Here is a 25,059-nt window from a genome sequence, read left to right on the forward strand (position 1 = left end):
TTTTCTTCTTCTTCTCTTCTTCACCCTCAAAGGTAAGAACCACACCCTTCTTCTCTTCATCACTTATTAATGATTCCTAGGGTTCCTTCCTTCTCCCCTTTTCAAAATGCGTTTTCACTATATTTATTTATTTATTTTTATTCCTAGGTGTTTTGAAAATCCGGTTTTGGAGTTCTCCCCTTCCTATGTTTCTTCAGGTTCTCCCCTTTTCAAAGAGGTTTTTTTTTTTTTTTACAATTCCCGAAACCGGCGTCGTTTTATCTGAAACTGTGTGTCATTTTTTTTTCAGGTATGGGAGCGGTGTACGGAATCGCGAAGAGCGGCGTCAGGGTTGCGTCGATGGGTCATGCCGGAGCTGGATTGATTTTGTGCTTGGTATCCTGCACCTTCCTTGCAATTAGGCTTTTAGAGTTTTCCCCTTTCCCATTCATCAATTCTTTTATTGAATATGTTTGCACAATAGTTAACAATACCAAATAGTGGCATTGAGTGACTTATCCCAAAATTGATACAGTGGGTAGTGGACACATGAATGAGAACTGAATGAGAATTTAGTTGTTTCGAATATGTTTGCACAATAGTTAACAAAACATTGAATGAAATTTTAGAATATATAGAACTCTTTGTTATTAAGGGTAAGAGTTATTTTTATATCCAGAGAATGTACACTAGAATTATGAGAATTGAATGGGAATTTTAGAAATGAATGGACAGTACACAATACTTTTAGATAAGGGGCCAAGGGGGTCTCTAAGCGGGCTTTGTTTGAGAGAGGCACAGGGCTCCCAAACTTCTGGTCATTTATAGCTAATATAGATATAGAACATTTTTTTTTTACTGTATAGCTAACATAGTACTTTGATCTTGTAATAAACTTTTTTACTCTCGCAATCTCGTAATAAAGTTTTTTTATCCAAAAAAAAAACAAACTTAATATTTCCATTTTTAATTTTTGTTGTCTATCATTGTTAAGGTCTTGATAATTTTTGTCCTAAAGACACTAATTAAAAAATTAAAAAGAAGAAATATCATTAAAATTCATATGAAAACACATTTAAAAACTATAAAAGAGTTTGCTTTTACCCATTTTATTAAAAAAACTATTTTTTGTTTTACTTCTTTAATCAATACTCTTAAGATAGACATTGATTAACAATTGTCTCATTAATATTATAAGCGAAAGTTATATTTTTTGTTTTTACCCATTTCATATCTCCTAAATCCCTTCTAAATGGCTTCTTCTTCTCTTCTCCCTTCTCTCCACTCCCCTCAATTCACCCGTGAGTTCCTTTTTCCATTCTCTTATTATAATGTCTTTCTTTCTATCATTTCTAACATCATTATGATTGTTATTTTATACTGCAGATTCAAGAGGAGCGTGAATTTGACGAGTTGAGTAGCCAAGACAGAATAAGCCACTCCAGAAGCACCCCAAACCCCTACCCTCCAACCCCTATTGTCCACAAGCACACTAAATCCAAGAAAAAGAGATCAGATTTCAAGAAAGATGGCTTTGTCTCTTACAACAAGTGTAGACCACACTCCTACGACAAAATCTTCATCCTTCCCTTGGATCCCATAATTATGGCTAGTGGGTATCTTGTTTATTTGCTCTCTACTATATTTCTTCCCTTTATTTTATATGCTCTGTTGCTTCACAAATTTGTCATGAAAAAGGAGTTGTGGAGGATGGCAAAGGCAGTACAAAATCAGGTAACTTTGATGTTTTATTATTCCAAAAAATTGATTGTGTTCCTATTATTTGTTTTCTTTGGTAGCTACAGTTATATTTGATGTCAAATCCAACTGCTTCTGCTTACTGAAAAAATGTTGAAAAATTGTTCTGTGCCTTTTTGTTTTACATTTAGCAGTGTGTGTTGGGTTGAATACCTTTTCTCCCCATCAAGTGCCCCAAGTGGATTATTTTGGGGTTGTCTTCATGTGTGTGAAAATTTTCGTGTTGTTGCAGTTCAATTGCAAAAGAATTTGATGCATCAAAATGTCAGGAATGAGTGATTGTTTGCTGTTAAAGATATCTTGTCTATATAGCTTTTGGTGATTGCTTTATTTTGTTTTGGGCTGATGGTGCTAGCTTAACGTGTTTGGCGCAACATAAGAAGAATTTACATGACATGCTGTCGTTCAGTATTTCACATGCTATTTTTAGTTTTAATTTTAATGGATGTGTTGGTTTGTTGATAAATTTAACTATTGGAAACCACTTTGAATCTTTGGCAACTTGAATGATTTTCCAACAGCATTGATGAGCCTATAACATGTAAGAAGAAATTCCTACTTGGGTTTCTTCAATGAAATTTACTTGTTACGCTTGGCTTCTGAGCTTTTAAAATTCAGAAGTTATTTCATGAATTCAATTCTTTTTGGAGGGTGATTTATGTGTTATATGTTAATATCATGGAGTAAATAGTGTATAATTTCAAAAAGCTGATTCCATTCTTACATTATTAATTTATTTTTTTATTTGATCATGCAGTATTTTAATGAAGTTAGACCATTGGAAGCAAAGAGATTCAAGGCGTTTCGCATCCAGTGGGCACAATATTATCTAAAAGTTAGAAATCAAACATAGGATGTTAGACAACTATGTAACTTTAGGTTACTTAATTAGTTTACATATTTTGCATTACATTTTTTACAATTGTTGTTTCATTTTAACATTAAATAACCTTTGTTGATAGCTAGTTTTTTGCTAAAACCTATTTGAAAGCATAATGCAAATGATATATGTTGTGTGCTGTGTGGTCTAATTTTAAATTTACAAGTTAAATTTTGGTTTTTTTGTAAAAACAAAGACATTATTTAAAAAAATTTCTGAAAACATCGGTTTTTTTGGAAAAACCGATGTTAACGAATATATTAATGTTGACAGTTAACATCAATTTTTAAACAACCGATTTTAATGTTGATAAATTAATGTTAATAGTTTCAACATCGGTTAATAACCGATGTTAAAATCCTATTTTCTAATAGTATTATTAATAATGGTATAACTAGCATACAGTTAGCAACTAATTATATTTTAATTATGTAGTCAACAATTTGATCTCCATATCTGTAAGTACAAAAATAAAATCTATTAAAAAATGATGATATTTGAATATTCATTTTATTTGAACAGGCTTCAATATTTTTTTAATTTTTTTCTTTCTATCACATCATATCACTTATCACTATTAGAAAATATACTTTTTACATCGGTTATTTATGACTTTTAACATCGATTTTTGAACCGATGTTGAAAGTACCGACGTTGATAGTATTATCGTTAACATCGGTTTTTAAAAAACCGATATTAACGTAAAATTATCAACATCGGTTATATAAATAACCGATGTTGCTAATATGAATTACACCCAAAAATGTATATTAATGTTGAAGTTAACATCGGTTTTTTAGTTAACATCGATTTTCTGTAAAAAAAAAACCGATGTTATCGAATGTGTTAATGTTGACAGTTAATAACGTTAATTTATCAACATTAAAATCGGTTGTTTAAAAATTGATGTTATTGTAGCAAATAACAACATCGATTTTTTGAAAAATTGATGTTGTTTTCTTCTTTCCAACATCGGTTGTTTTAAAAAACCAATGATGTTGTTTACTTACAACATCAGGTTTTCAAAAGACCGATGTTGTTTTATGATTTATTTTTAAATATTGTATTTTTTTAATTAGCAACCTATAATTAATTCATACCAAAACTTGTGGTTTAAAGTTGTATAAAAACAAACAACAACATTATTGTAGCTTATGAACACAAGCTTCATTAGAGAATCACAATAACAACACTATTGAGTTAAGTTAAATGTGAGGTGAAATCCCATATCGGATAAAATTAGAAAAGTTGAACACCATATAAGCAAGGAGAAAACTCATAAATATGAGTCTTAAGGTTTTGGATTAAAGTATGGTGTCAATTTAAGTTCTCGTATGTGATGGCTCCACTTATATATATATATATATATATATATATGTCTCATATGACTTTCCTCTATATATGTTTAACAGAGGATTATTTAATGTGGTTAATGTAACTTTGTGGTCATCGTAGAAATACAATCACAAACGACCCATAAAAAGTAATAAAAAAACGAGTCAACTAAAATATTAAAACTCAAAAAACAACAATGATTGGGTAGGTTTTAGAGTTGAAAAAAAAAATATCTTGGTTATCTATTTGGAGTAGAAAAGTCTTTTTTGGTATATTAAAAACAAGAAAAAAAATACTAACTGGAGTTAAATTTATTATGATTATATATATATATATATATATATATATATATATATACTTTTTTCTATTTATGATCATATGTTAGTACAATTTCGTATATAAAAAAACTTGTTAGGAAAACTGGTCTCAATTTGTCATGAATGCATGTTTTCATGTAAATCAAAAATATTTGTAAACGGTATACATGATTTTAGAATTTTTTTTTTCTTTTTAAGAAAATACCACATATATAACTTGAAAGTTGAAATTTTCGTTGTCGGGTCCTACTCTTTAGTCTGGATAGAAAACTGAAACAACTTGAGTGGAGTTCTGCTAAGAGCATCGCATGGACATGACAACCAAGCGAGTTTGAGACGATTTACCCCTTCTCGTTCCCACAAAAGGAAGTTGCATTCGAGTTGGACTTAAAATTGACTTAAATATGTTTTGAATTCTTATAATTGTATGTAATATTTTTTTATTCAGTAAATTTATTTTTCTTATAGGTATTGGGTCAGGGGTTAAGAAATATTACTATTCAATTATTGGATACTAATATTAATTAACCTCCTATGATCTTTTTTCTAATTAAACTCTGGTACTACTGATACTCTTCAATAAATCAATCTATTTTCAAATTTAAAAAGAAAAGAAAAAAAATAAAAAATAGGCTTAAGCCTTTAAAATTTAATATTTGTCCCTTTCTTTATTTTTGGATTTTATTGGATTTGAAACAGTACGTAATCCATCATACAGTTTTTTAAAAATTTAATTAAATAATTAATATATTAATTTATTAATAATATTTTAATTTAATTAATATATAAACGCTAGTAAATAACAAAAATTAAAAATAGAAATTAAGAATTGAATTAAATTAATATTTTGATTAAATATATAAAATTAAATGTGTTATTTAATTTTTATTATAATTAAATTGTTTTAGAATTAAATTCATTAATTTATATTTTTAAAATTATAAGAATAAAATATTTTATATAAGCTTAAAAAAATTTAGTTCCTGCAATTTAATGTTTTTTTCATTTTTGTTTGTGCCAAAAATAAAAAGAGGCTGCTGTAATGGAGGTAGTCGGCCTGGAGGAGGTGGAGGGCTTGCAGGATGTAGTTGCACTTTGTTCCTAAGTCGAACGATGTCCGCCGCCCATTGCTTACCACGCGGAGGACAGTTATGTTCAGTGGACATGGGAGGGTGTTGTTTGCAGCCAAGGAAGCTGGTGGGAAATTATTCAAGGTTAGGAGAAAAACAACATAAAAGATGTAGAAATAATAGAAAGGGAGGGACATGGACAACATTATTCAAGAATTCTAAATGATGTTTGTTTTTAAGATATTAATGTGATGAAGTAGGAGAGAAGAGAGGGGTTAGTGATGACCTCTTGCGTTTGAGCATGTGGGAGTAGATGGAAATGGAGAGAGCTTTGCATTGACTTATCTGGTGGAGTTAGTTAAGTTACTGAGTTGAGGTTGTTGGTTGTTCAAACTTGATCAGCTAACTAATCACTTTAAAGACTTTTTTATTTTTATTTTAATATTTAAGAGATTAAATTGTTTAACAAAATTAATTGCGATGAACATTTCATTTGTCGTTTTTTTATGCCGAAGGAATAAAAAACAAGACCTACTGCTTCAGGAATAAAACTCCTAAGGCATCAACAAGAAGCTTTCGAAATTAAACTAGCATAAGGAGGGTTGAATTGTAGAAAAACGAATAATTTATTTTGTATAATTGATGCTCCTTTGTGGTAGATCTCAGATTCCTAACAAGCTGAAGTTGGGACACTGTACACTCGTGGAAAATAATAGAGCATGGTTATAGGAATGAATTATTCACCAAATAAAACGTAATTAGGATGGCAGGTGTTACTGATGGACTTGACAACCCATTATTCCACGTTTAGATGGCAGGTGTTTAAAATCGAATTAAGTTGTTTTATTTTAGTTTGATTCGAATTTCAGTATCTATTATTTACATGTACACAATAAATAATTAGGATGGCAAAGTGGAAGTAGCAAATCTAAGGGGAGGGACAAGCTTAAGAGGCAGAGGATGGCAGAGTGGGAAGCCATGGAAAAGGAAAACGAAGAGATGGAAAGGAAAAGGAGAGAGGAATAGTTGATTCAAGAGAGGGAATGGGAGGAGAGAATGAACTGTAGGAGGCTAGAATGGAAGAAGAGGGTTGACGAGGCTGGTATGGTTTTTATCCTAACTTATCATAATTTTTCAATTCAATCCAAAGACTTGCCACATGGGTTTGCTTACATGGACAAAGACTTGCCACATAGACATATGGCTAACAATGGAAATTGGATTTTAACAATAGGGACTTATTTGCATAGCGGATGTAAAGATAGAGACTATTTTTTACATTTCCAAAAGATAGGGACTAATTTGCAAAATTGAGTACAAAGACAGGGACCAAAATGCCTATTCACTCTTTAAATTACTTTAAGAATTAAAAAAATAAAAACAAACACATTTTTAAGGACTAAAATGAAGCCAAATTTTTACAAGAATGAAATCGAAAGAAAACACTAAATTACATCAACCCAAAATGTAATTAAGCCCCCCATACATTTAATTTTAAAAATTAGAACTTCACTACTATTATTCTATTTTTCTTATGAATTTCTATTATTATTCTTCTCTCTTCTTACCTTAATTGTCAAAGTATAAATTTAGAAAGTATACTCTTATAAAGTTGCTAGATAATCCCCATCTTTCTTCTTACCTTGACACACTATGAACAATGTTTTCCACCTCACCATCTTCAAAAGCAGTTCTGAACCAATTTTTTTTTCCTAAATGAAACTCCTTGTACCATCAAGTTTCTAACTGATATGAACCTTCATTGCACAAGGGCTGACTTAGGATCGTCTAGGATTAAACCTTGATGGAAAATTCAGAAATTGATTAAGAAAAGGATGGGAAATTGACACGATTCAAGGGTTGGGCCATGGCTAATTTCTTGGGCCTTAATAAGGTGGATCTTGACATAAAATGGATGAATGAGATGGTAAAAACGTAGGTTAAGTGGTGGCTAGACAAAAATATAGAAATGGCTATAACTCAAGCTATAGGGCTCCAAATGAGGTGATTCCAAAACGAGGTGAAAGATCTCGTTTTGAATTTCAATTTAGGCTCAAGAATTACTTAATTTAAGTGAGTAAAACGAGAGTTATGGTCATGAGATAATTCTGGGCAGAATTGGATTTTCTGGAATTGTGGTTTGAAAGAACAAGTTTGAAAATGAAATGGTGGAATGAAAGAATCACTCTTTCCAGCGAGGGCAACACACAAAGGATGTGAAAGTCCCTTGATATAGCCAGGGTATTCTTGAATCACTCAAGAACTTAAGAGAATCACTCTCACTAAGACAAAAGAGATAAACTCTAATTTTTCTGAATAAAACTCAACTTGTCTTTATTGATAAAATGGTTCAGCTTATAAAGAAGCTTTACCGTCAGATTTTACATATGCTTCATTAAAGGCAATTAAGATTTAGTAATGATCCACTAACCTAGGGAATTAAAAGAACTTAATGGTTGAGTGTAACTGAAATTGTGACAACCAAAAGTCACCCCAAAAACCATTGAGCCAATCACCATTTGGTCTCCCAAAGGCTGATGCCTAAGCTGCCAATTGGGCCCTTATTACAACTTGAACTAAACCAAACTAAAGCCCCTTTAGTTGATTAACCCAAAACATATTTTTGCTCAGCCAACTTTACAAGGATTTGGCCATTTTTTAGACAAACTACACACTCTAAAATTGAGACGAAGTGGCACCATTTAGTCCTCCTCCATTTGGGCCATGATACAACTCACAACCTTGGACTTTTCTCCTTGAAACTTGGGCTTGTATTCAAATAGTATGGACAACACTTGTTGAAGATTTTCCTTTGCTTTCCTTACTCTAGCCCTTGTCATAGGTCCTCCAAGTCCTTCAAGTGGATCCTTGCCCTTGCTCTTGGTCATGTCCTCTTCACTAACTCAGTCACTTTTAAAGTCCTACTCACTGAGTACAAAGTGACTTGCAACAATTTGGTGAGTAATTAAGCACTCATCTCTTTATGTCAAATTTTTATATCCTATAGTTATCTAATGAATTTCTTTTGCATTTTAGGATGTGCCGAGTACCATGTACTCATTTATGAAACCTGCAAGATTAACTCATCTGAACTTGGAAGGGACGAAGTGTAGAATAGTTATAATCATCATAGGAAGACCACAAAAATTGAAAATGGATGGAGGACTTTTGCACTAACATATAATTTGCTTCTTGAAACTCAAATATATTTGAGTTCCCAGATGCAACTTCTAACTTTGTTTTATTCTAATTTTGTTTGTAATTAAAGTACATTACTACTCTAATATATTATCAATATGTAAATTTTTGTTTATAATATGTTATTTTGTTTAGAAATGTTTATAACTACCCTTGCTGCATGATATATTTATATACTTTGTTTATAACTTTTGGTGCATGGCTGATTTAAGCGTTTTTATACAACTTTGAATGATAAGTTATGATATGAATTAATTACTACATGTTGCTAATTAGAAAAAGCAAATATAATATTTAAAATTAAATCATAAAACAACATTGGTTTTATGAAAAGCGATATTGTTTACTAACAACATCGGTTTTTCCAAAAAACTGATGTTGGTAAGAATAAAACATCGGTTATTTAAAAATCGATGTTGTTTTTTGCTACAATAACATCGGTTTTTAAACAACCGATGTTAATGTTGATAAATTAACATCGATAGTCTCAACATCTGTTAATAACTAATGTTAAAAGTCCTTAATAATCAATGTTAAAAGTGTATTTCTAGTAGCGGAAGTAGGACAACTGCTATATTTCATATATTCACAAAATTTAAAGGCATTAGGATTTGTCACTAGTATTATTTTGTTGTTTAACCATGTTCCACAATTTAGGTTGCTGGATGATGAAACAAATTGTGAACCTTGAGGTCCTCATGGTATTGTAGTGGCAATGATTGCACATGCTACCAAAAAAATTGTAATTAAACAACAATTATATTGCTTTTTATTTGTATTTGTTTTTGCTTTTGATATTTAGAGAAAATTTTTAATGTTTTTTCTACTGATTTTATTGCTTTTCTTAACTAAATGTCAAATGGTCATGAATATCCTTTGAACAACATTGAGTGAAAATGGAAAAGATTGGCATTATGTATACAACGTGCTTGTCAGATGGTCACACTCAAAAGCAGGGATGGATCTAAGGATGGGCATGCAAGAGCCTTGTTGCCTCCCTTAGGACCCTTTGCATATATATTTTTATTATTTTTATTTTTATATTTTTCTTATATATATATATATAAGAAAAATATAAAAATAAAAATAATAAAGTAAAATATATATGAAAAATATGTTTTTGAGTTGATATTTGCTTAAAATTTTCTAGTAGTAGATCATATCTCTAATTTTATTCTTAAATTAATAATAAATAATTTTTAAATTTATTATTTATTAAATAATAATTTATTAGAACTTAATATTTAAATTATTATGTAAAAAAATATTAGCCCCTATTCAATACACTGTTGAATGTTGTTGGAAAGGAGAAGGTTATAAGAAATATTTGAGAGAACTTGAGGAGGAGAGAATTTTTTAAAGAAGGCTAGCTTTTATGACTTGAGAAATGGTTTTGTTCTGACTTCTTTGGGTTCACTTACAAATGACAATCTCTCCCATTTTTATAGGCTTCAAGGGAGAGTTCAAGATACATCAAGAAAGATTCTACACACTTTAGGGGAGAGTTCTACACACTTTTCCTAGCTATTTAGTTTTACACACTTCTTCCAATTAAATATTACTTCTACTTATCTCTACTTCTCTAGAATTTTCTTTGGAGTAGTAACATAAACTTAAATGGGCCCAACACTTGATTAATGGGCTAAATCAAGTTTATATTACTCAACACCCCCCTTAAACTTGATTTATCATTCCAAGTAAGCTTTTTAACTTGATAAAGTCTTCTTGCTTGAGCGGCTTGGTGAAGATGTCAACTACTTGGTCTTGAGACTTCACATATCCTGCATGTACATCCTTTCTTGTTGTGCTCTCCTTTATGTAGTGGTAACGGGTATCAATATGTTTGCTTTGATCATGGAACATTGGATTCTTTGCTAGAGCAATGACTGACTTATTAATTATCGACAAAGATCTTGGTCAACTCTTCTTGTGACATGCCCAACTCTTTTAACAAATTCTTGAGCCATATTGCATGACAAATGCATGAAGCAACTGCTACGTATTTTGGCTTACAAGTCAAAAGAGTGACTATATATCGACTACTTTTTTGACATCCAAGTGAAGGTTGTATTTCCCATGAAAAACATATATCCACTAGTACTTTTCTGATCATCTTCATCTCTAGCCCAGTCAATGTCATTGTAACCTACAAGCTTATAGTCATTACTTGTTAAGAACCATAAGCCAGAGTCGATTGTTCCTTTGATAAAGTGAAGAATTTGTTTTGCAGCCTTGAAATGAGTAGTGGTTAGAGTCTCGATGTATTGACTGATGAGTACTCCAGTAGCATATATAATGTTTGGTCTTGTGTGTCAAATATCATAAACTACCCACCAAACTCTTGAAATCTATAGCATCCGGTTTTCTTGCTTCGTCGAACTTTGATAACTTCATTTTGCACTCCATCAGTGTTCCAATTGGCTTGCATCTATCCATCTTGAATTTATTAAGCATCTTCTTTGCGTAGCTTTGCAGTGAAATGAAGATTTCATCTTCTTTCTGCTTTACCTCAATGCCAAGATAGTATGACATTTTTCCGATATCGGTCATCTCGAACTCCTTCATCATTTCTTTCTTAAACTCTGATAATTGTTATGCATAAGTATATTTTGGGATTAAATCATATAAGAATTGTTAATTTTCCTCTCTTATTTCTTCCTTTTTGTGTGAATAATTATAATTTTAAGATCATTTAAGTTTTTGTGCAAAAAATGTTCAAGTTTGTGAATTTATAGTGCTTGGTGAATAATTGCCGCAGAAAAACTAAGTAAACCCTGAGAAAGCAAATTGAAGATCTAAAGCTGCTCGCTTAGTGCGTCTCAAGCGCTCAGCTTGACGCAGTCGCTTAATGGGTAGAACACGCTTAATAAAAGGAAGTATGGAGAAGTTTGATATGTGAAGGTGTGCTTATCGCAAGTCACACACTGAGCATGAGATTATCACCATACTTGCTAAGCACGACAAGCATGCTTAGCATGAAGGTTGCAAGAAATCTAAGCTGAACTACATCTATAAAAAGAGAAAGAGAAGAAGGAGAAAAGACACATAGCTACACAGAGAATATTTAAGAGAATACATTTCCTTATAAAAGACAAAGGCTAGAAGAAGGAAAGTCAACCATTAGGAGTCATTCCTTTCTTCCATTCCCTTTCTTACTTACCCCCTTCATTATCCACTACCTTCTTGCAATTGTAAAAGCCTTTTATGACAATGAGAGACTAAAACCCCTTTTGTTTGGAGCTCAGCAGACAACTGCTCTTGATGTAATTACTCTTCCTATCTATTTAATATTATTATTTTTTCATTATCCTTTTTTGTGCTTAATTTCATTGTTTATGGTTTGATCACCCATATGTATGGTAAGTTTTAGGGATGCCATTGGGAAGTGTTATTCTCTAATAGAACTGAAAAAGGGTATCTAAATAACTCATCTCTAGGGATAAAATGATTTTATTTAGTCTGTTATACATCTCTATTCTGAATGCAATTTAACTGTTTTACCTCTTAAACGGATTTGAGAGAGAAAATAAATAAATTTGGCTCTTTTACTTGAGGGATCATGGTTAGAGTATATGAGTAGATGCAAGTGATAATTAGAATAATCTTAAATATAGAAAAATCATTAACATTACATCAAGAGTAGCTCTAGTAGGATAAGCCCCAAACATTCTTATCTTCTGAATTAACTTTTACTTCTAATATTGGCTTCGTCATCTTGTATGCTTTAATTAATTAATTTAATTTAATGTTTGTTTTTTTCTCTTGTTTGTTTTAATTTAATTTTATGTCAATTATTTTACTATTATTTTCACAACCTTTTAAACCAATTTAATTATTGCTTGATAATTATATATTCATCTAGATAAGTACAAAAAAAGTCTTTGTGAACTAGACACTCAAACTTCCATTTTAACTTTACTACTTGTACACATTGGTGCACTTATCAATCGAACAACAAGTTTTTGGTGCCATTGTCGGGGACTTTGTTCTTTGTACTTGGTAATTTGGATATTTTAATAAGTTTTTCTTAATTTTTATTTTTTGATTTTTATTTATCTTTAACCTTGATTTAATTTTTATTTTAAATATATATATATATATAATTTTTAATTTTTCTTTATTCACTCTTTATTTTTAGTTTTTATTTTATATTCTTTAACCTTGATAACATGTGTCATAGTTGTCTTCTTTATTGTATGCGAGGTATAATTTCAGGAAACAACCTTGTTCCATTGGATCTAGAGATTGAAGCAATTTGCAGAAGAAACAACGCTGCAAGAAGAAGGAGAGAACAACAAGAGGTGTACGCCAATCAAGGGGAGAGAGAACTATCATCCTCTGTAGCATCTTCTTCTTTCCCTGTGATCAACCCACATCCCAACTTTGAAGAACACATTACGAGAAAAGACAGACCACAGAGAGTGACTTTGAAGGACTACTCTAGTTCCTCTACACCTCAATACTTCACAAGCATAACCCAACCTGAAGTTCAAGATGCCAACATTACATATTCACATTCCCTCATCCAGTTGATTCAAGGAAATCTCTTTCATCGGCTATCGAATGAAGACCCATATGCCCATCTTGCCACATACATAGAGATTTGAAACACAGTGAAGATAGCAAGAGTTCCAGAAGATGTCATCTGCCTCAATTTATTTTCTTTTTCGTAGGTAGGTGACGCAAAAAGATGGTTGTACTCATTCAAAGGAAATAGCTTGTAAATATGGGAAGAGGTGGTGGAAAATTTCTTGAAGAAATATTTTCTAGAGTCCAAGAACACTGAAGGGAAGGTGGAAATCTTATCATTCCATCGATTCCCTAACGAATCATTGAAGACTCCTACCTATGGGTTCAATGAGCCAGTTCAGCGAACTGGTTCAGCTAAACATATTCATTAATGGCTTGCGACCCCATTCCAAGCAGCTTCTTGATGCATCCACTAGTGGAAAAATCAAATTAAAGACACTTGATGAAGCTATGGAGTTGATTGAAAATATGACAGCTAGTGACCATGTCATCCTCCGTGATCGAGCTTACACACCCACAAAGAAGAGTCTTCTTGAGCTCACCTCTCAAGATGCACTATTAGCTCAAAACAAGCTCCTAGCCAAGCAAATAGAGGCCCTCACAGAGACGCTGAACAAGCTCCCTCAACAGTTGCATGCAGTGCAACCTACTCATCTTTTAGTCATGCAAATTGGGGGATGCAACATTTATGGTGGGGTACATGAGTCAGGCATGTGCATGGCTCAAAATGATGCATCTAAAGAAGTCAACTATAAGACCAATCCAAACCACCAAGGGTTCTGTTAGTCGTCATGCATGACTAACTTTTGTATAGAAAAGTTTTCCAAAATGTAAATATTTTCCCCGATTTATGGTTCTTTTTGTAGGATTGTAAATATTTCTTGTTTAGTTTTTATCTTTGCTCAGTAGAGACTTTCTGCATGGAATTAATGTAAATTTCACTTCATTTTCAGGCAAAAAGGAGAAAATTTGAAAGGTGCCGAAGCTGCTATCTCACTAAGCCTAGACCATGCGCTTAGCGAGTATCAACCGCTAAGCGAGACATCAGCCCACTTAGCGAGAAAGAGGAATCTTGAGAAGAATCTATCATGCCAGCACGCGCTCAGTGCGTCATCAGCTCGCCCAGCGAGAAGTTTGTTTCTTCTGGCACTTAGCGCGAAAATGGCACTAAGATACAAAATTCACTTACTCACGCTAAGCGCAAAAATGGCGCTCAGCGTGCCTTCGAGGACATAAATCCCTTTTTAAGCCTAAAGTGAAGAGAAAAAGGGGAGTATGAATAAACTAAGAGCTTGGTGGATATAGCGTGAAGAACAGAGGAAAAAGCACAACAAGGAAGCAGAAAAACCTTAGCTTTTAGGAGGATTTTAGGTTTAGGAGTGATTTCTAGGTTTCTAGAGGTGGAGGAGACATCCCCACTACCTTGTAATCTGATATTTTCTCTAAAACCCTTCTCCTGTTTGTGAAAGGTGCTCCCTTATAATGGAGGGCTAAAATCCTTTGTTGGGAAGTTCTGCTGAGTACTTGATGTAAACTTTTATCATATCTATTTGAAGTTGTTTCTATGTGTTCAATGTTTCTATCTGTGCTTAATTATGTATGCTTGTGGCTTGATCACCCATTTGTGTGTAAAGTTTAGGAGTTTTAGCATTGGAAAATGTATTGCATCTTTAGAACTGGATAGAGTAGGGCTAGGTTATTGTATGTCTGGACACGAACTGCGGTAATCTAGTTTTTATTATGCTGTAGTCATAATGCTGTTCAGTTAGGCTAAGTTCGATGAGACATCCGAGAATGAGGTTTAATTAGAATTAGTCCAAACTCACGAGACATCGGTGTTTGGTAATTGAGCCCTCAACATAGAACACAAAAATAACCTTAAATAGATAAATACAATTAATTGCATCAAGCATCTCAGTAGAAGGATCCAACGCTTTTACATATCTGTTTTCACTCCCACTTGCTCACATTTACTACTTTTAATTAGAATAAAAACCAAAATTGTTTTTAATTCATGATAATCACTGCTTTATACAAATTCCTTCTTATTGAATGATACTTTGCCAAATGAAACAAGTTCCCTGAGTTCGATACTCGGTTCTTACCATTTTATTATTACTTGCACGACTCGGTAGACTTGCCAGTTAGATTTATGCATCCATAAATAACAAGTAACACCGGGGCATAAACAAGTTCCATCAAGGAGGACCTCCGGGATACAATCAGGGAGGAAATTTCTCTAGCCAAGGTTGGAGATCCCATTCGGGGAATAACTTCAACAAATATCAAGGTGGTTCATCTATTCATCCTCCCAATCAAGTACCTAATCTCTATGAGAGGACCACCAAACTAGAAGACACTTTGACTCAATTTATGTAGGTTTCTTTGTCAAATCATAAGAACACGGAGTTAGCTATCAAGAATCTAGAGGTATAGGTGGGCCAACTAGCTAAGCAACTAGCTGAAAGGTCCATAGGAAGCTTTGTGGCCAACACTAAAAAGAATTCCAAGGAAGAGTGCATGGCAGTTCTTACTAGAAGCCAAATGAGAGAGAATGTTGGGAGAAAAAAGAAAGTTGAGGGAGTATTGGAGGATGTGAGTAATGAGGAAGGAGAGAATAAAAAGAGAGAAAAGGGTGAAAATGAAAAAGGAAAAAAATGAGAGTAAGTGGTGATGAGGTCTTAATCACTAAGACCAAGAGTCAGTTAGCTCAGGAGGTTAAAAAAAAGATACCCTTAGTTCAATGAAGGAAGTCTCATATCCCTTGTGTCATCAAAGAAAGAGAGGGAACCACACTTTGCTGCAATTTAATGTTTTTTTCATTTTTGTTTGTGCAAAAAATAAAACTTGTTTTAGTCCTTACAAAATGTTTTTATTTTATTTTTTATCTTTAAAGTGCTTAAAATAATGTTTTTCAACTATTCAAAATATTTTTTTACTATTTAAAATAATATTTAAAGTACTTTAAGAATAAAAAAAATAAAATCAAACACATTTTTTGAAATTGAAAAAGACACTAAATTACAGCAACCCAAAATGTAATTAAGCCCCCGATAAATTTAATTTTAAAAATTAAAACTTCACTACTATTTTTCTAATTTTTTTGCTGAATTTCTATTCTTCTTCTCTCTTCTTACATTAACTGTCAAAGTATAAATTCAGAAAAAAAAAATAATTATAAATAAATTTAAAGTTAATTTCTTAAATTAACCAATTTTCTTATAAACTTTAACTAGTCAACATCTTGTAAAATAAAAACAGAAAGAATATTAGATATACTTGATCGAAAAGATGGAAGTACATTCCAAAATTGTCTATATTATGTTTGTCAGTGTAGTTATAAGAGTTGGTAGCTATATTAAAGTAAATGTCATTTTTTTTAACTACAAATGCCAAATTCCTCTAAGCACCTAATCCATATATGTTGTTGCATACCGGCGCAAATCCTTCCCATTTCCATAGAGAAATGAAGATCTCCATTTCCTTTAATATTGATGTAATATGTGGTCTAAATGAAATGAACGGCCAAGTTGCGAAAAAATAAAAAAAGCAAAACGAGAATCCTGGAGTACTGTTCTAATATTTGGGATAGTTATCCTCTTCTTCCAACAGCTTGTAGGTCCCAGCAAAGTTATTAATTATACTTCCAAGTTGGTTCTGCAGTGAAGGTCGCCAATGCTAGAGTGTTTCCGAAGTAATAGGCAATCCGGAAATGTGGGTTGGAGTTTGAGTTTGGATCTGATCCTCCAGGTGGACAGAGACGGCATTCACGATAATGACGGTGGTTTCTTCGCTGTCAATGTTGATTATGTGGAGTTTATAAAATGTGTTTGTTTTAATTTTTGTCTTAAAGTACTTTATATATTTTAAATGGTGAGAAAACATTATCTAAAATAGTTTAAAGATGAGAAATAAAATAAACATATTTTATAAGGATTAAAACAAATTTTGTTTTTGCAAGAAAAAAATATTAAATTACTGGAACTAAAAACATTTTTAAACCTACATAAAATATTTTATTCCTATAATTTTTAAAAATATAAATTAATTAATTTAATTGTAAAATAATTTAATTATAATAAAAATTAAATAAAATATTTAAATTTGTATATTTAACTAAAATATTAATTTAATTCATTCTTAATATTTATTTTTATTTATTGTCATTTAATAATGTTTATATATTATTTGAATTAAAAACTTATTGATCTGAGGCAAACATAAATTTAATGCCTCTCTCTTTGTGCTCGAGAATTGGGAATCTGAGAATTGCTCCTACTAGGATGACGCTTCAGCTAGCAGACCGCTCTATTACCAGATCATATGGTGTAGCTGAAGATGTTCTGATTAAGGTTCGCCAATTCACTTTTCCAGTGGACTTTGTGATCACGGACAAAGAAGAGGACTCTCATATTCCTTTAATACTAGGCCGACCATTCATGCTTACTGCAAAATGTGTTGTGGACATGAGAAATAAAAACTTGGAGATGAGTGTGGAGGACTAGAAGATCACCTTCAACTATCTAAAAGTAATTAAGCATCCCAGTTATAGTAAAGCTTGCTTCAAGGTGGAGGCAATTGAGCGAGAAGTTGACCTTGGAAGTACTTGTCAATGCGACTGTACCATGCTCTCAGTGCTTGTTTTAGTCCATAAAAAGCCTTCTTTAGCTTGAGAACTTTGTCTTCTTCTAATTTCACCTTTAATCCCAACGGTTGTTCGATGTACACTTCTTCCACGAGGACTCCATTCACGAAGGTAGACTTCACGTCCATTTGATGAATTCTCCACTAGTGTTGAGTTGCAAGAGAGATTATTAGTACGATGGTCTCCAGGCGAGCGACCAGAGCAAACACCTCAACATAATTGATAATTGTGAAATTTGAGTTAATTTGATAGTCAATTTTGGCTAAGAATGATTGTAATTTCTTTACTTTATTGTTTTTTTAATAAAATAATAAAGAAATTAATATCTTTGTAGTTTTTGATTAACAGAAGTTAAAAGAAAAATATTTCAAGTGCTTTGGAGGAAACTTGATGCAAAAATTGAAAGAAAAAACCTTGAAGAAAAATTGAAAGAATTGGACAGCCTGCTTAGCGCGCAATCCAGGTTTAGCGTGCACCCTTGCTAAGTGGGAAAGCTCAGGCTTAGCGCGAAGAAGACCCACGAGAAAACCTAAAGGCGCGCTTAGCGTGAAAGCCCGCGCTCAGCACGAGGTCACGTGAAAATTAAGTTACCGTAGGCCTATAAAAGGAGTAGGAAGCAGAAGGGAAAGACACAACTTACACACTGGGGAGACCAATCCCTACACACCACCTCAGAGACTTAGAGCTCTCTAATGAATACATCCTAAGCCTGAGTATCTCTAATAGGAAAACCCTCTTTCTATGTCCATTATCCCCTTCTATTCTTCCTTTATCCATCCCTCTCCTTCTATCCACATCAACCCCTAAAGTGTAAAGCCTCTCATGACAATGAGAGGCTAAAGCCCCACTGTTGGGAGCCTCACAGGCCAACTCTTGTAATGTAACTCTTTCTTACTATCTATTTATTGTAATCATGTTTCTATTACTCTTTTTTGTGCTTAATTGTTTTTTATGGCCTGGCCATCCATATAATGTTTACGGGATAATGCATTGAAAAATGGTTATTTTCTAAAGAACTGGGAAAAGATATCTAAATGAAATCATTGCTAGAAATAGATTGATATTCGTTTAGCTTATTTCATGCATCTTTAATCTTAATGAAATTTATTATTTTTATATTTGCAAAGAAATTTGGAAGAAAATAATGGATAATTTAGGCTCTTCCTGCGGGAAACCGAAGATAGAGTATCATAGTAGATGTGGGTGGAAACTGAGATAACATTAGATAGAGAAAATCATCAACATTGTATCACAAGTGGTTTTGGCTTGCTAGGCCCCGACATATTTGCATTTAGAATTTATCTTTTTTTAATCATCATCTTTATCTTTTATTTTTCTTATTTTTTATTTAAAAATTTCTTATCTGTTTTATCTTCTACTTTTTTATCTTTATCATCTTTTAATTTAAATCATTATCTTATCTTTTATTTTTCTTTATTTTCTATTTTAAATTTCTTATACTTGCTTGTAAATTAGGTTTGCATCAATCTAAGTACAAACAAAGTCCTTGTGAATTTGAGACTCGGACTTCTAAGTACTTTACTACTTGAGACAAATTGGTACACTTGCCAACGAGTTAACAAGTTTTTGGCGCCGTTGTCGAGGACTTTGCTTTTCGTACTTGGTTGTTTGCTTATTCCAATTTTAAAGCAATAAGTTTTATCTTTTAACTTTTTGTTTATTTTTTTTAAAAAAAAACTAATTTTCAATTTTTCTTTTTCACTCTTATATTAAAAAAAAAATCTTTTTCTTGTGAGCCTATGCTTGTAGGGTGGAACCTCAGAAGAGCTTGATCCATGGAATACACTTTAAAGCTGGAAGATCTTTTAAAGGGGTATCTTGAAAGCACATGATCAAGGGTCAGTCACCCACCACCGGTAAATTGTGATTTTTTTGGAGGAGAGCATTTTAATGACAACTGTCATCTCTACTCCATGAAAAATTTCTGATGGGGACAAGAGTTACACCCTTACTGTCAATATGAAGAAGAAAGAACTTTTAATCTAGAGAATGTGTTTATGGAATTCATGGCATACAATGCTAGCTCTAAAACCAATTAAAACTCAATGCAAAACTAGGAAATTCAGGTTGGCAAGAGCTACTCCATGGAAAATTGTCAGTGGGAGCAAGAGTTACAACCCTACAATTTGGATAATTTGTTGATGCAAGTCAAGGAAACATATGAATCTACTCAACATGCATTTAAAAATCTAAAAATTCAAGTTGGTAAGCTAGCAAAAGAAGTGGCTAAATCTGTGGTCACAGGGGAAGAAAACTTTGTAGAGGTTGAAGCTCATGAGGAAAGTCTTGTAGAAGAGAATGATTCAAGAGAAAAAGATGAATAAAAAAATGAGGAGAGAACACAAAACAATGGGAGAAGTGGTCACAAGTAGAAATTTAACAAGAAAGTATTCTCCAAGTCAAAACCCCTCCTCATCAACTGATTGTCAAGGAAGAAAGGCATGGAGAACATAATAAATCTTTAAGTGCCATTCTTTCCTTGATCACTAGCACTTCTCTTGCAATGATTTTCCCGGATACATGAGTTTCATGGAGTCTCTAGCTAAGGGGCAAAAATGCAAGAAAGATGTGTTCTATGTGACCTTCATGCTACCTTAAAGGCATTGGACCCGTCAAGCTAATGACATTAAAGAAGCGATTACTGGGAGGCAACCCAAATTTCTTACCCTATCTCCCTTTTAGTTAATTGCATTGTGTTTTTTTAGGATAGTTGTGTTATTTATTTTCTTTATTTTATTTTGATTTTGTGCAGTTAAATTCAACAGTTTAATTTCAGTCATTGAATAAAAAATGCATGATAGAGACATGGGAAATCAATAATTGGCCACGACTTGTTCTGGATGAACTGATGAATTAGATATATTGTGTACTAATTGTGAAAGTTTTGATTCTTGTGGGTGCAAGTGTCTTTGTGAGTGATGAAGTATGAATCGAAAGCATAAGAGTAAAAAGGTTAACACGTCTGAATAGAAATCATGGTTGGGTAAGCTAAGTACTTCATAAATGTTCGATGAGTTGTGCAAACCTTTCATTGTGAGAGAACGATTGTCCTTAAATTTCCTGATTTTGCATGATTCTTAGACTGTTTGAGTGTATATAGAATGTGGAAATGACCAAGACCTTGTTTGCATTAAATTGTTTTAGCCACTTAGCCAAATAGCCAACTTGTTATGAATTAATACATCCCTTGCACCCTGTTGAGCCTAAAGTGAATAAATTGTCTTTGAAACCCGATCCAAATGAAATTAATAATTACCTTATCTTAGGTTGTAGGAGAGCACATGTTAAGACAAATTTACCCTTAATTTGGGGGAGGAGGATTCTTGGGTGAAAATTTTTGTTTCAGGAACATCAATAACATCACACACTCAAATGTAAATTGTGATAAGTTGTTACAGTACCAGTGTAATGAAGTTTAGTTTCAAAAAAAAAGAAGTATGCTTCAAATAAAAACCTGGTAGCAGCTATGTACCAAAAAGATTTGTGTGTTGTTAAGAATGGAAGACATGAAAGTTAGGGCTGTGAAATATAAAGCCATGGGTTATCAGAAAAATATGAGATAGGAACTCTCTTAGAACCTAACTTTGCATCCAAAGAAAAACCATGAGTTCCTTGTTAGCCCAGCCACGTTACAAGCCTAAAAACCCTTAGTGATCCACAGTATATGTGTATGATTGCATTAACTGAGATGAAGTGCAAAGTTGGGATCACTATTTTCAGTTGTTGGATTAAAAACACTCTTAGCCAAGACACTTGTGTGCTGAGAGAAACACTAGCTTTGTGAGGAATGAAGGGTGGTAAGTCTGCCTTGATGAAGTTTTTACTTGCTAACCTTTTTCATCTCCATGTGCATTCCTTCATGCTTCCATCACAAGAGAAAGACAAATGCAAACTCGGGATCAGTCATTGAAAGGTTTGAAAGGATTCACAATTATCTCATGTGTCGGTACATTCAAAACTTGTCTTTTGCTTGAGGACAAACAAAAGTTTTAATTTGGGGAAGTTGATAACTATGAAATTTGAGTTAATTTGATAGTCAATTTTGGCTAAGAATGATTGCAATTTCTTTACTTTACTCTTGTTTTTTATTAGCAGAAGTTAAAAGAAGAAGATTTCAAGTGCTTTGGAGGAAAATTGATGCAAAAATTAAAAGAAAAAACCATGAAGAAAAATTGGAAGAATTGGACAACCCACTTAGCGTGCAATCCAAGCTTAGCGCATACCCTCGCTAAGTGGGAAAGCTCAGGCTTAGCGCAAAGAAGGCCCACGAGTAAACCTAAAGGCTGTTGTGTGAAAATTAAGCTACCTTAGGCCTATAAAAGGAGTAGGAAGCAGAAGGGAAAGACACAACCTAGACACCGAGGAAACCAATCCCTACACACCACCCAAAGACTCAGAGCTCTCAAATGAATACATCCTAAGCCTGAGTACCTCTAATAGGGAAACCCTCTTCCTATGTCCATTATCCCCTTCTCTTCCTTTATCCATCCTTCTTCTTCTATCCACATGAACCCCTAAAGTGTAAGGCCTCTCATGACAATGAGAGGCTAAAACCCCGTTGTTGATATTCATTTAGCCTATTTCATGCATCTCTAATCTTAATGCGATATGTTATTTTTATCTTTGCAAAGAAATTTGGAAGAAAAGAATGGATAAATTAGGCTCTTTGTGCGGGAAACCAAAGATAGAGTATCATAATAAATGTGGATGGAAACTGAGATAACATTAGATAGAGAAAATCATCAACATTGTATCACAAGTGGTTTTGGCATGCTAGGCCCCAACATATTTGCATTTTGAATTTATCTTTTTTTTAATCATCATTGTCGCAACGTGCCCTTTTGCGGGCGAGCGAGGCGAGGCTCACGGGTGCGCTTTCCAAAGGAGGAAAGATGCGCGGAGTCGCCACCAACGTTTATTTGTGGAAAACGTCAGAAAAACCGAAGGAAACCGGTCAAAAATGAAAATTCTAAGTTCGGGAGTTGTATTTACGCTTGAGGAAGGTATTAGCACCTCTCACGTTTGTCTCAAAGGACAACAGCCTATTTTTTAGAATTGTGGAAATTGTGTTACCTTAACTTTATTTCTTTTTATTTTTTGAAGTCGACAAAAGCGGGGCTTTTGCTCCTACGTACCCTCCATCAAAGAGGAAATCAGACCTACGTAGTTCTTTCTTATGCGTGAATCAAGTGATTCTTTTTACTTGAAAGGTGATCATTTTAAGGCATTGGACCTTAAAAATGATCCGTTTTACTTGGTAAGAAACTGAAATGATAAACTTTCAAAACCCTATTTTTTGTGGACGAGCTTGACTAGGCGAGTTGATTTTATCCTTAGTTTCACTTTAGTTATTAGTCAATTCAATTAAGAATGAGAAATCCCCAAGAGAAAACGTCCGATTGATTTTTCGCTTTATTTTACTAAAAGGTATTTTTTTTATTATTATATTATTATTTTACCTCTTTTTTGATTTCCAATGTGGTTACGGCACGACCGAACGGTCGGAATTTATTTTAACCGAAATTAACAGATGATACAATTCAAACGATCGGTGGAAATTTATTTTATTTTTAGATTAGGCGAGAAATGACTTAAATAAATGACTTAAGCACGTCAAAAGGGGGTATAAAAAGCGAATGAAAACGAGAATAAAAATACATGAAACAGAATGTGGACCACCACGGGTACATAGAATGAATTAAAAAGCTCGGTTTGAGGTACTTACCCGTTGAAGACTGAAGAAAACGAAGAACGAATGATGAATGTTGAAGAACGGTCGAGAATCTTCGCGTAATTACTCACAGAAATGTTACGGAAACGTTACGGAAGCGCCTTGGCTTGGATTTTCTTCACGGAAATAATTTTCCTCAGCAATTTCGAGAGAATGAGAAGTGCCAAGAAAGCTGAACCATTTTCTTCTTCACTCCTCCCCCTATTTATAGCAAAATAAGGGAGGAGCTTGCCACCCAGCTCGCCCAAGCGAGCAAGGTTGCTTCCTCCAGAAGCAACAGACTTCTGGAGGAAGAATCTGGAAGGCCCAAGTGGGCCTGATTGCTATTTGTACCCGCCTTTTTACTAAATGCACCCCCTTCTATTTTTTTTGGTAATTCTTTTTCCGTAACGTTACGAAACTTTACGAATTTCGTAACGATACTTATTTTCCTTCCGCAAGGTTACGAATCCTTACGGATTATGTATTTACCTTTTTTTAGCTTTCGAAGAAGTTACGGAAACTCACGGATTGCGCAAAAACACATCTTTTCGATTTCTACCACATCACGGAATTTCACGGATCGCGCAAGCTTGCTTCCTTTTGATTTCTGACACGTCTTGGGACTTCATTTATTGTGCAACAAAGGACGCCAAGTATCTCAAAGCGGCTAACCAAAGGTTGCATGTCATCAAGTAATAATCCCCGGACGAAATTAGGGTATGACAGTTGCCCCTCTTTACTTACCTTTTATCGGAGATAAGAGGAAAGCAAAGATAAGACACTGATTTCGTCCGTCTTGCCCTTTCCGTGATTAGTCCATGACAACTCTCGTCTCTACTCCTTCTTTTTTTTTTTCTGCACAACACAATACAAACAACAACAAGAACAAAAAATATAATATACATATACACTTTTGGGAAAAAGAAACAATCGGGAAAATAACAAAGATCACATTTCCAGTCAAGAGGATCCGCCCTTGACGATGAAAAACTCTGGAGAATGGAGGATTGCACTCAGCAATCACTACACATGGCTCCAAACTCGTGGGTGGAGGACGCATAAACGAAAATGCAATTCATGGGGGTCCGAAAAAAGGGTTGAGAATGGAGAATTGCACTAAGCAATCACTACGCATGGCTCCAAACTCGTGGGTGGAGGACCCATGAACGAAAACGCAATTCATGGGGCTCCGAAAAAGGGTTGAGAATGGAGAATTGCACTAAGCAATCACTACGCATGGCTCCAAACTCGAAGGTGGAGGACCATGAACGAAAATGCAATTCATGGGGCTCCGAAAAAGATTGAGAATGGAGAATTGCACTAAGGAATCACTACGCATGGCTCCAAACTCGTGGGTGGAGGACGCATGAACGAAAACGCAATTCATGGGGCTCTGAAAAAAGATTGAGAATGGAGAATTGCACTAAGCAATCACTACGCATGGCTCCAAACTCATGGATGGAGGACGCATGAACGAAAACGCAATTCATGGGGCTCCAAAAAAAGATTGAGAATGGAGAATTGCACTAAGCAATCACTACACATGGCTCCAAACTCGAAGGTGGAGGACGCATGAACGAAAACGCAATTCATGGGGCTCCGAAAAAGATTGA

The 25,059-nt window shown here is 33.6% G+C and overlaps 2 protein-coding genes and 1 non-coding gene across 3 annotated transcripts; all 3 read left to right on the top strand.

Annotated features, from left to right (window-relative positions):
• Window positions 1–286: 286 nt before the first annotated feature.
• LOC114373220 lies at window positions 287–1,823 on the top strand. Its single transcript, XM_028330740.1, has 3 exons — window positions 287–375; window positions 1,366–1,713; window positions 1,785–1,823. Exons 1-3 carry the CDS (start codon window positions 292–294, stop codon window positions 1,821–1,823), a joined length of 471 nt encoding a protein of 156 aa, XP_028186541.1. The 5' UTR covers window positions 287–291.
• A 431-nt stretch (window positions 1,824–2,254) lies between these two features.
• On the top strand, window positions 2,255–2,345 carry LOC114377714. Its single transcript, XR_003659153.1, has one exon. It is a non-coding gene; the product is annotated as a small nucleolar RNA R24 (small nucleolar RNA).
• Window positions 2,346–13,385: 11,040 nt separating this feature from the next.
• On the top strand, window positions 13,386–13,853 carry LOC114373221. Its single transcript, XM_028330741.1, has one exon. It carries the CDS (start codon window positions 13,386–13,388, stop codon window positions 13,851–13,853), a length of 468 nt encoding a protein of 155 aa, XP_028186542.1.
• Window positions 13,854–25,059: the final 11,206 nt, after the last annotated feature.

This window comes from Glycine soja, chromosome 11 (assembly GCF_004193775.1).
Source record: "Glycine soja cultivar W05 chromosome 11, ASM419377v2, whole genome shotgun sequence".
Lineage (NCBI taxonomy): Eukaryota > Viridiplantae > Streptophyta > Magnoliopsida > Fabales > Fabaceae > Glycine > Glycine soja.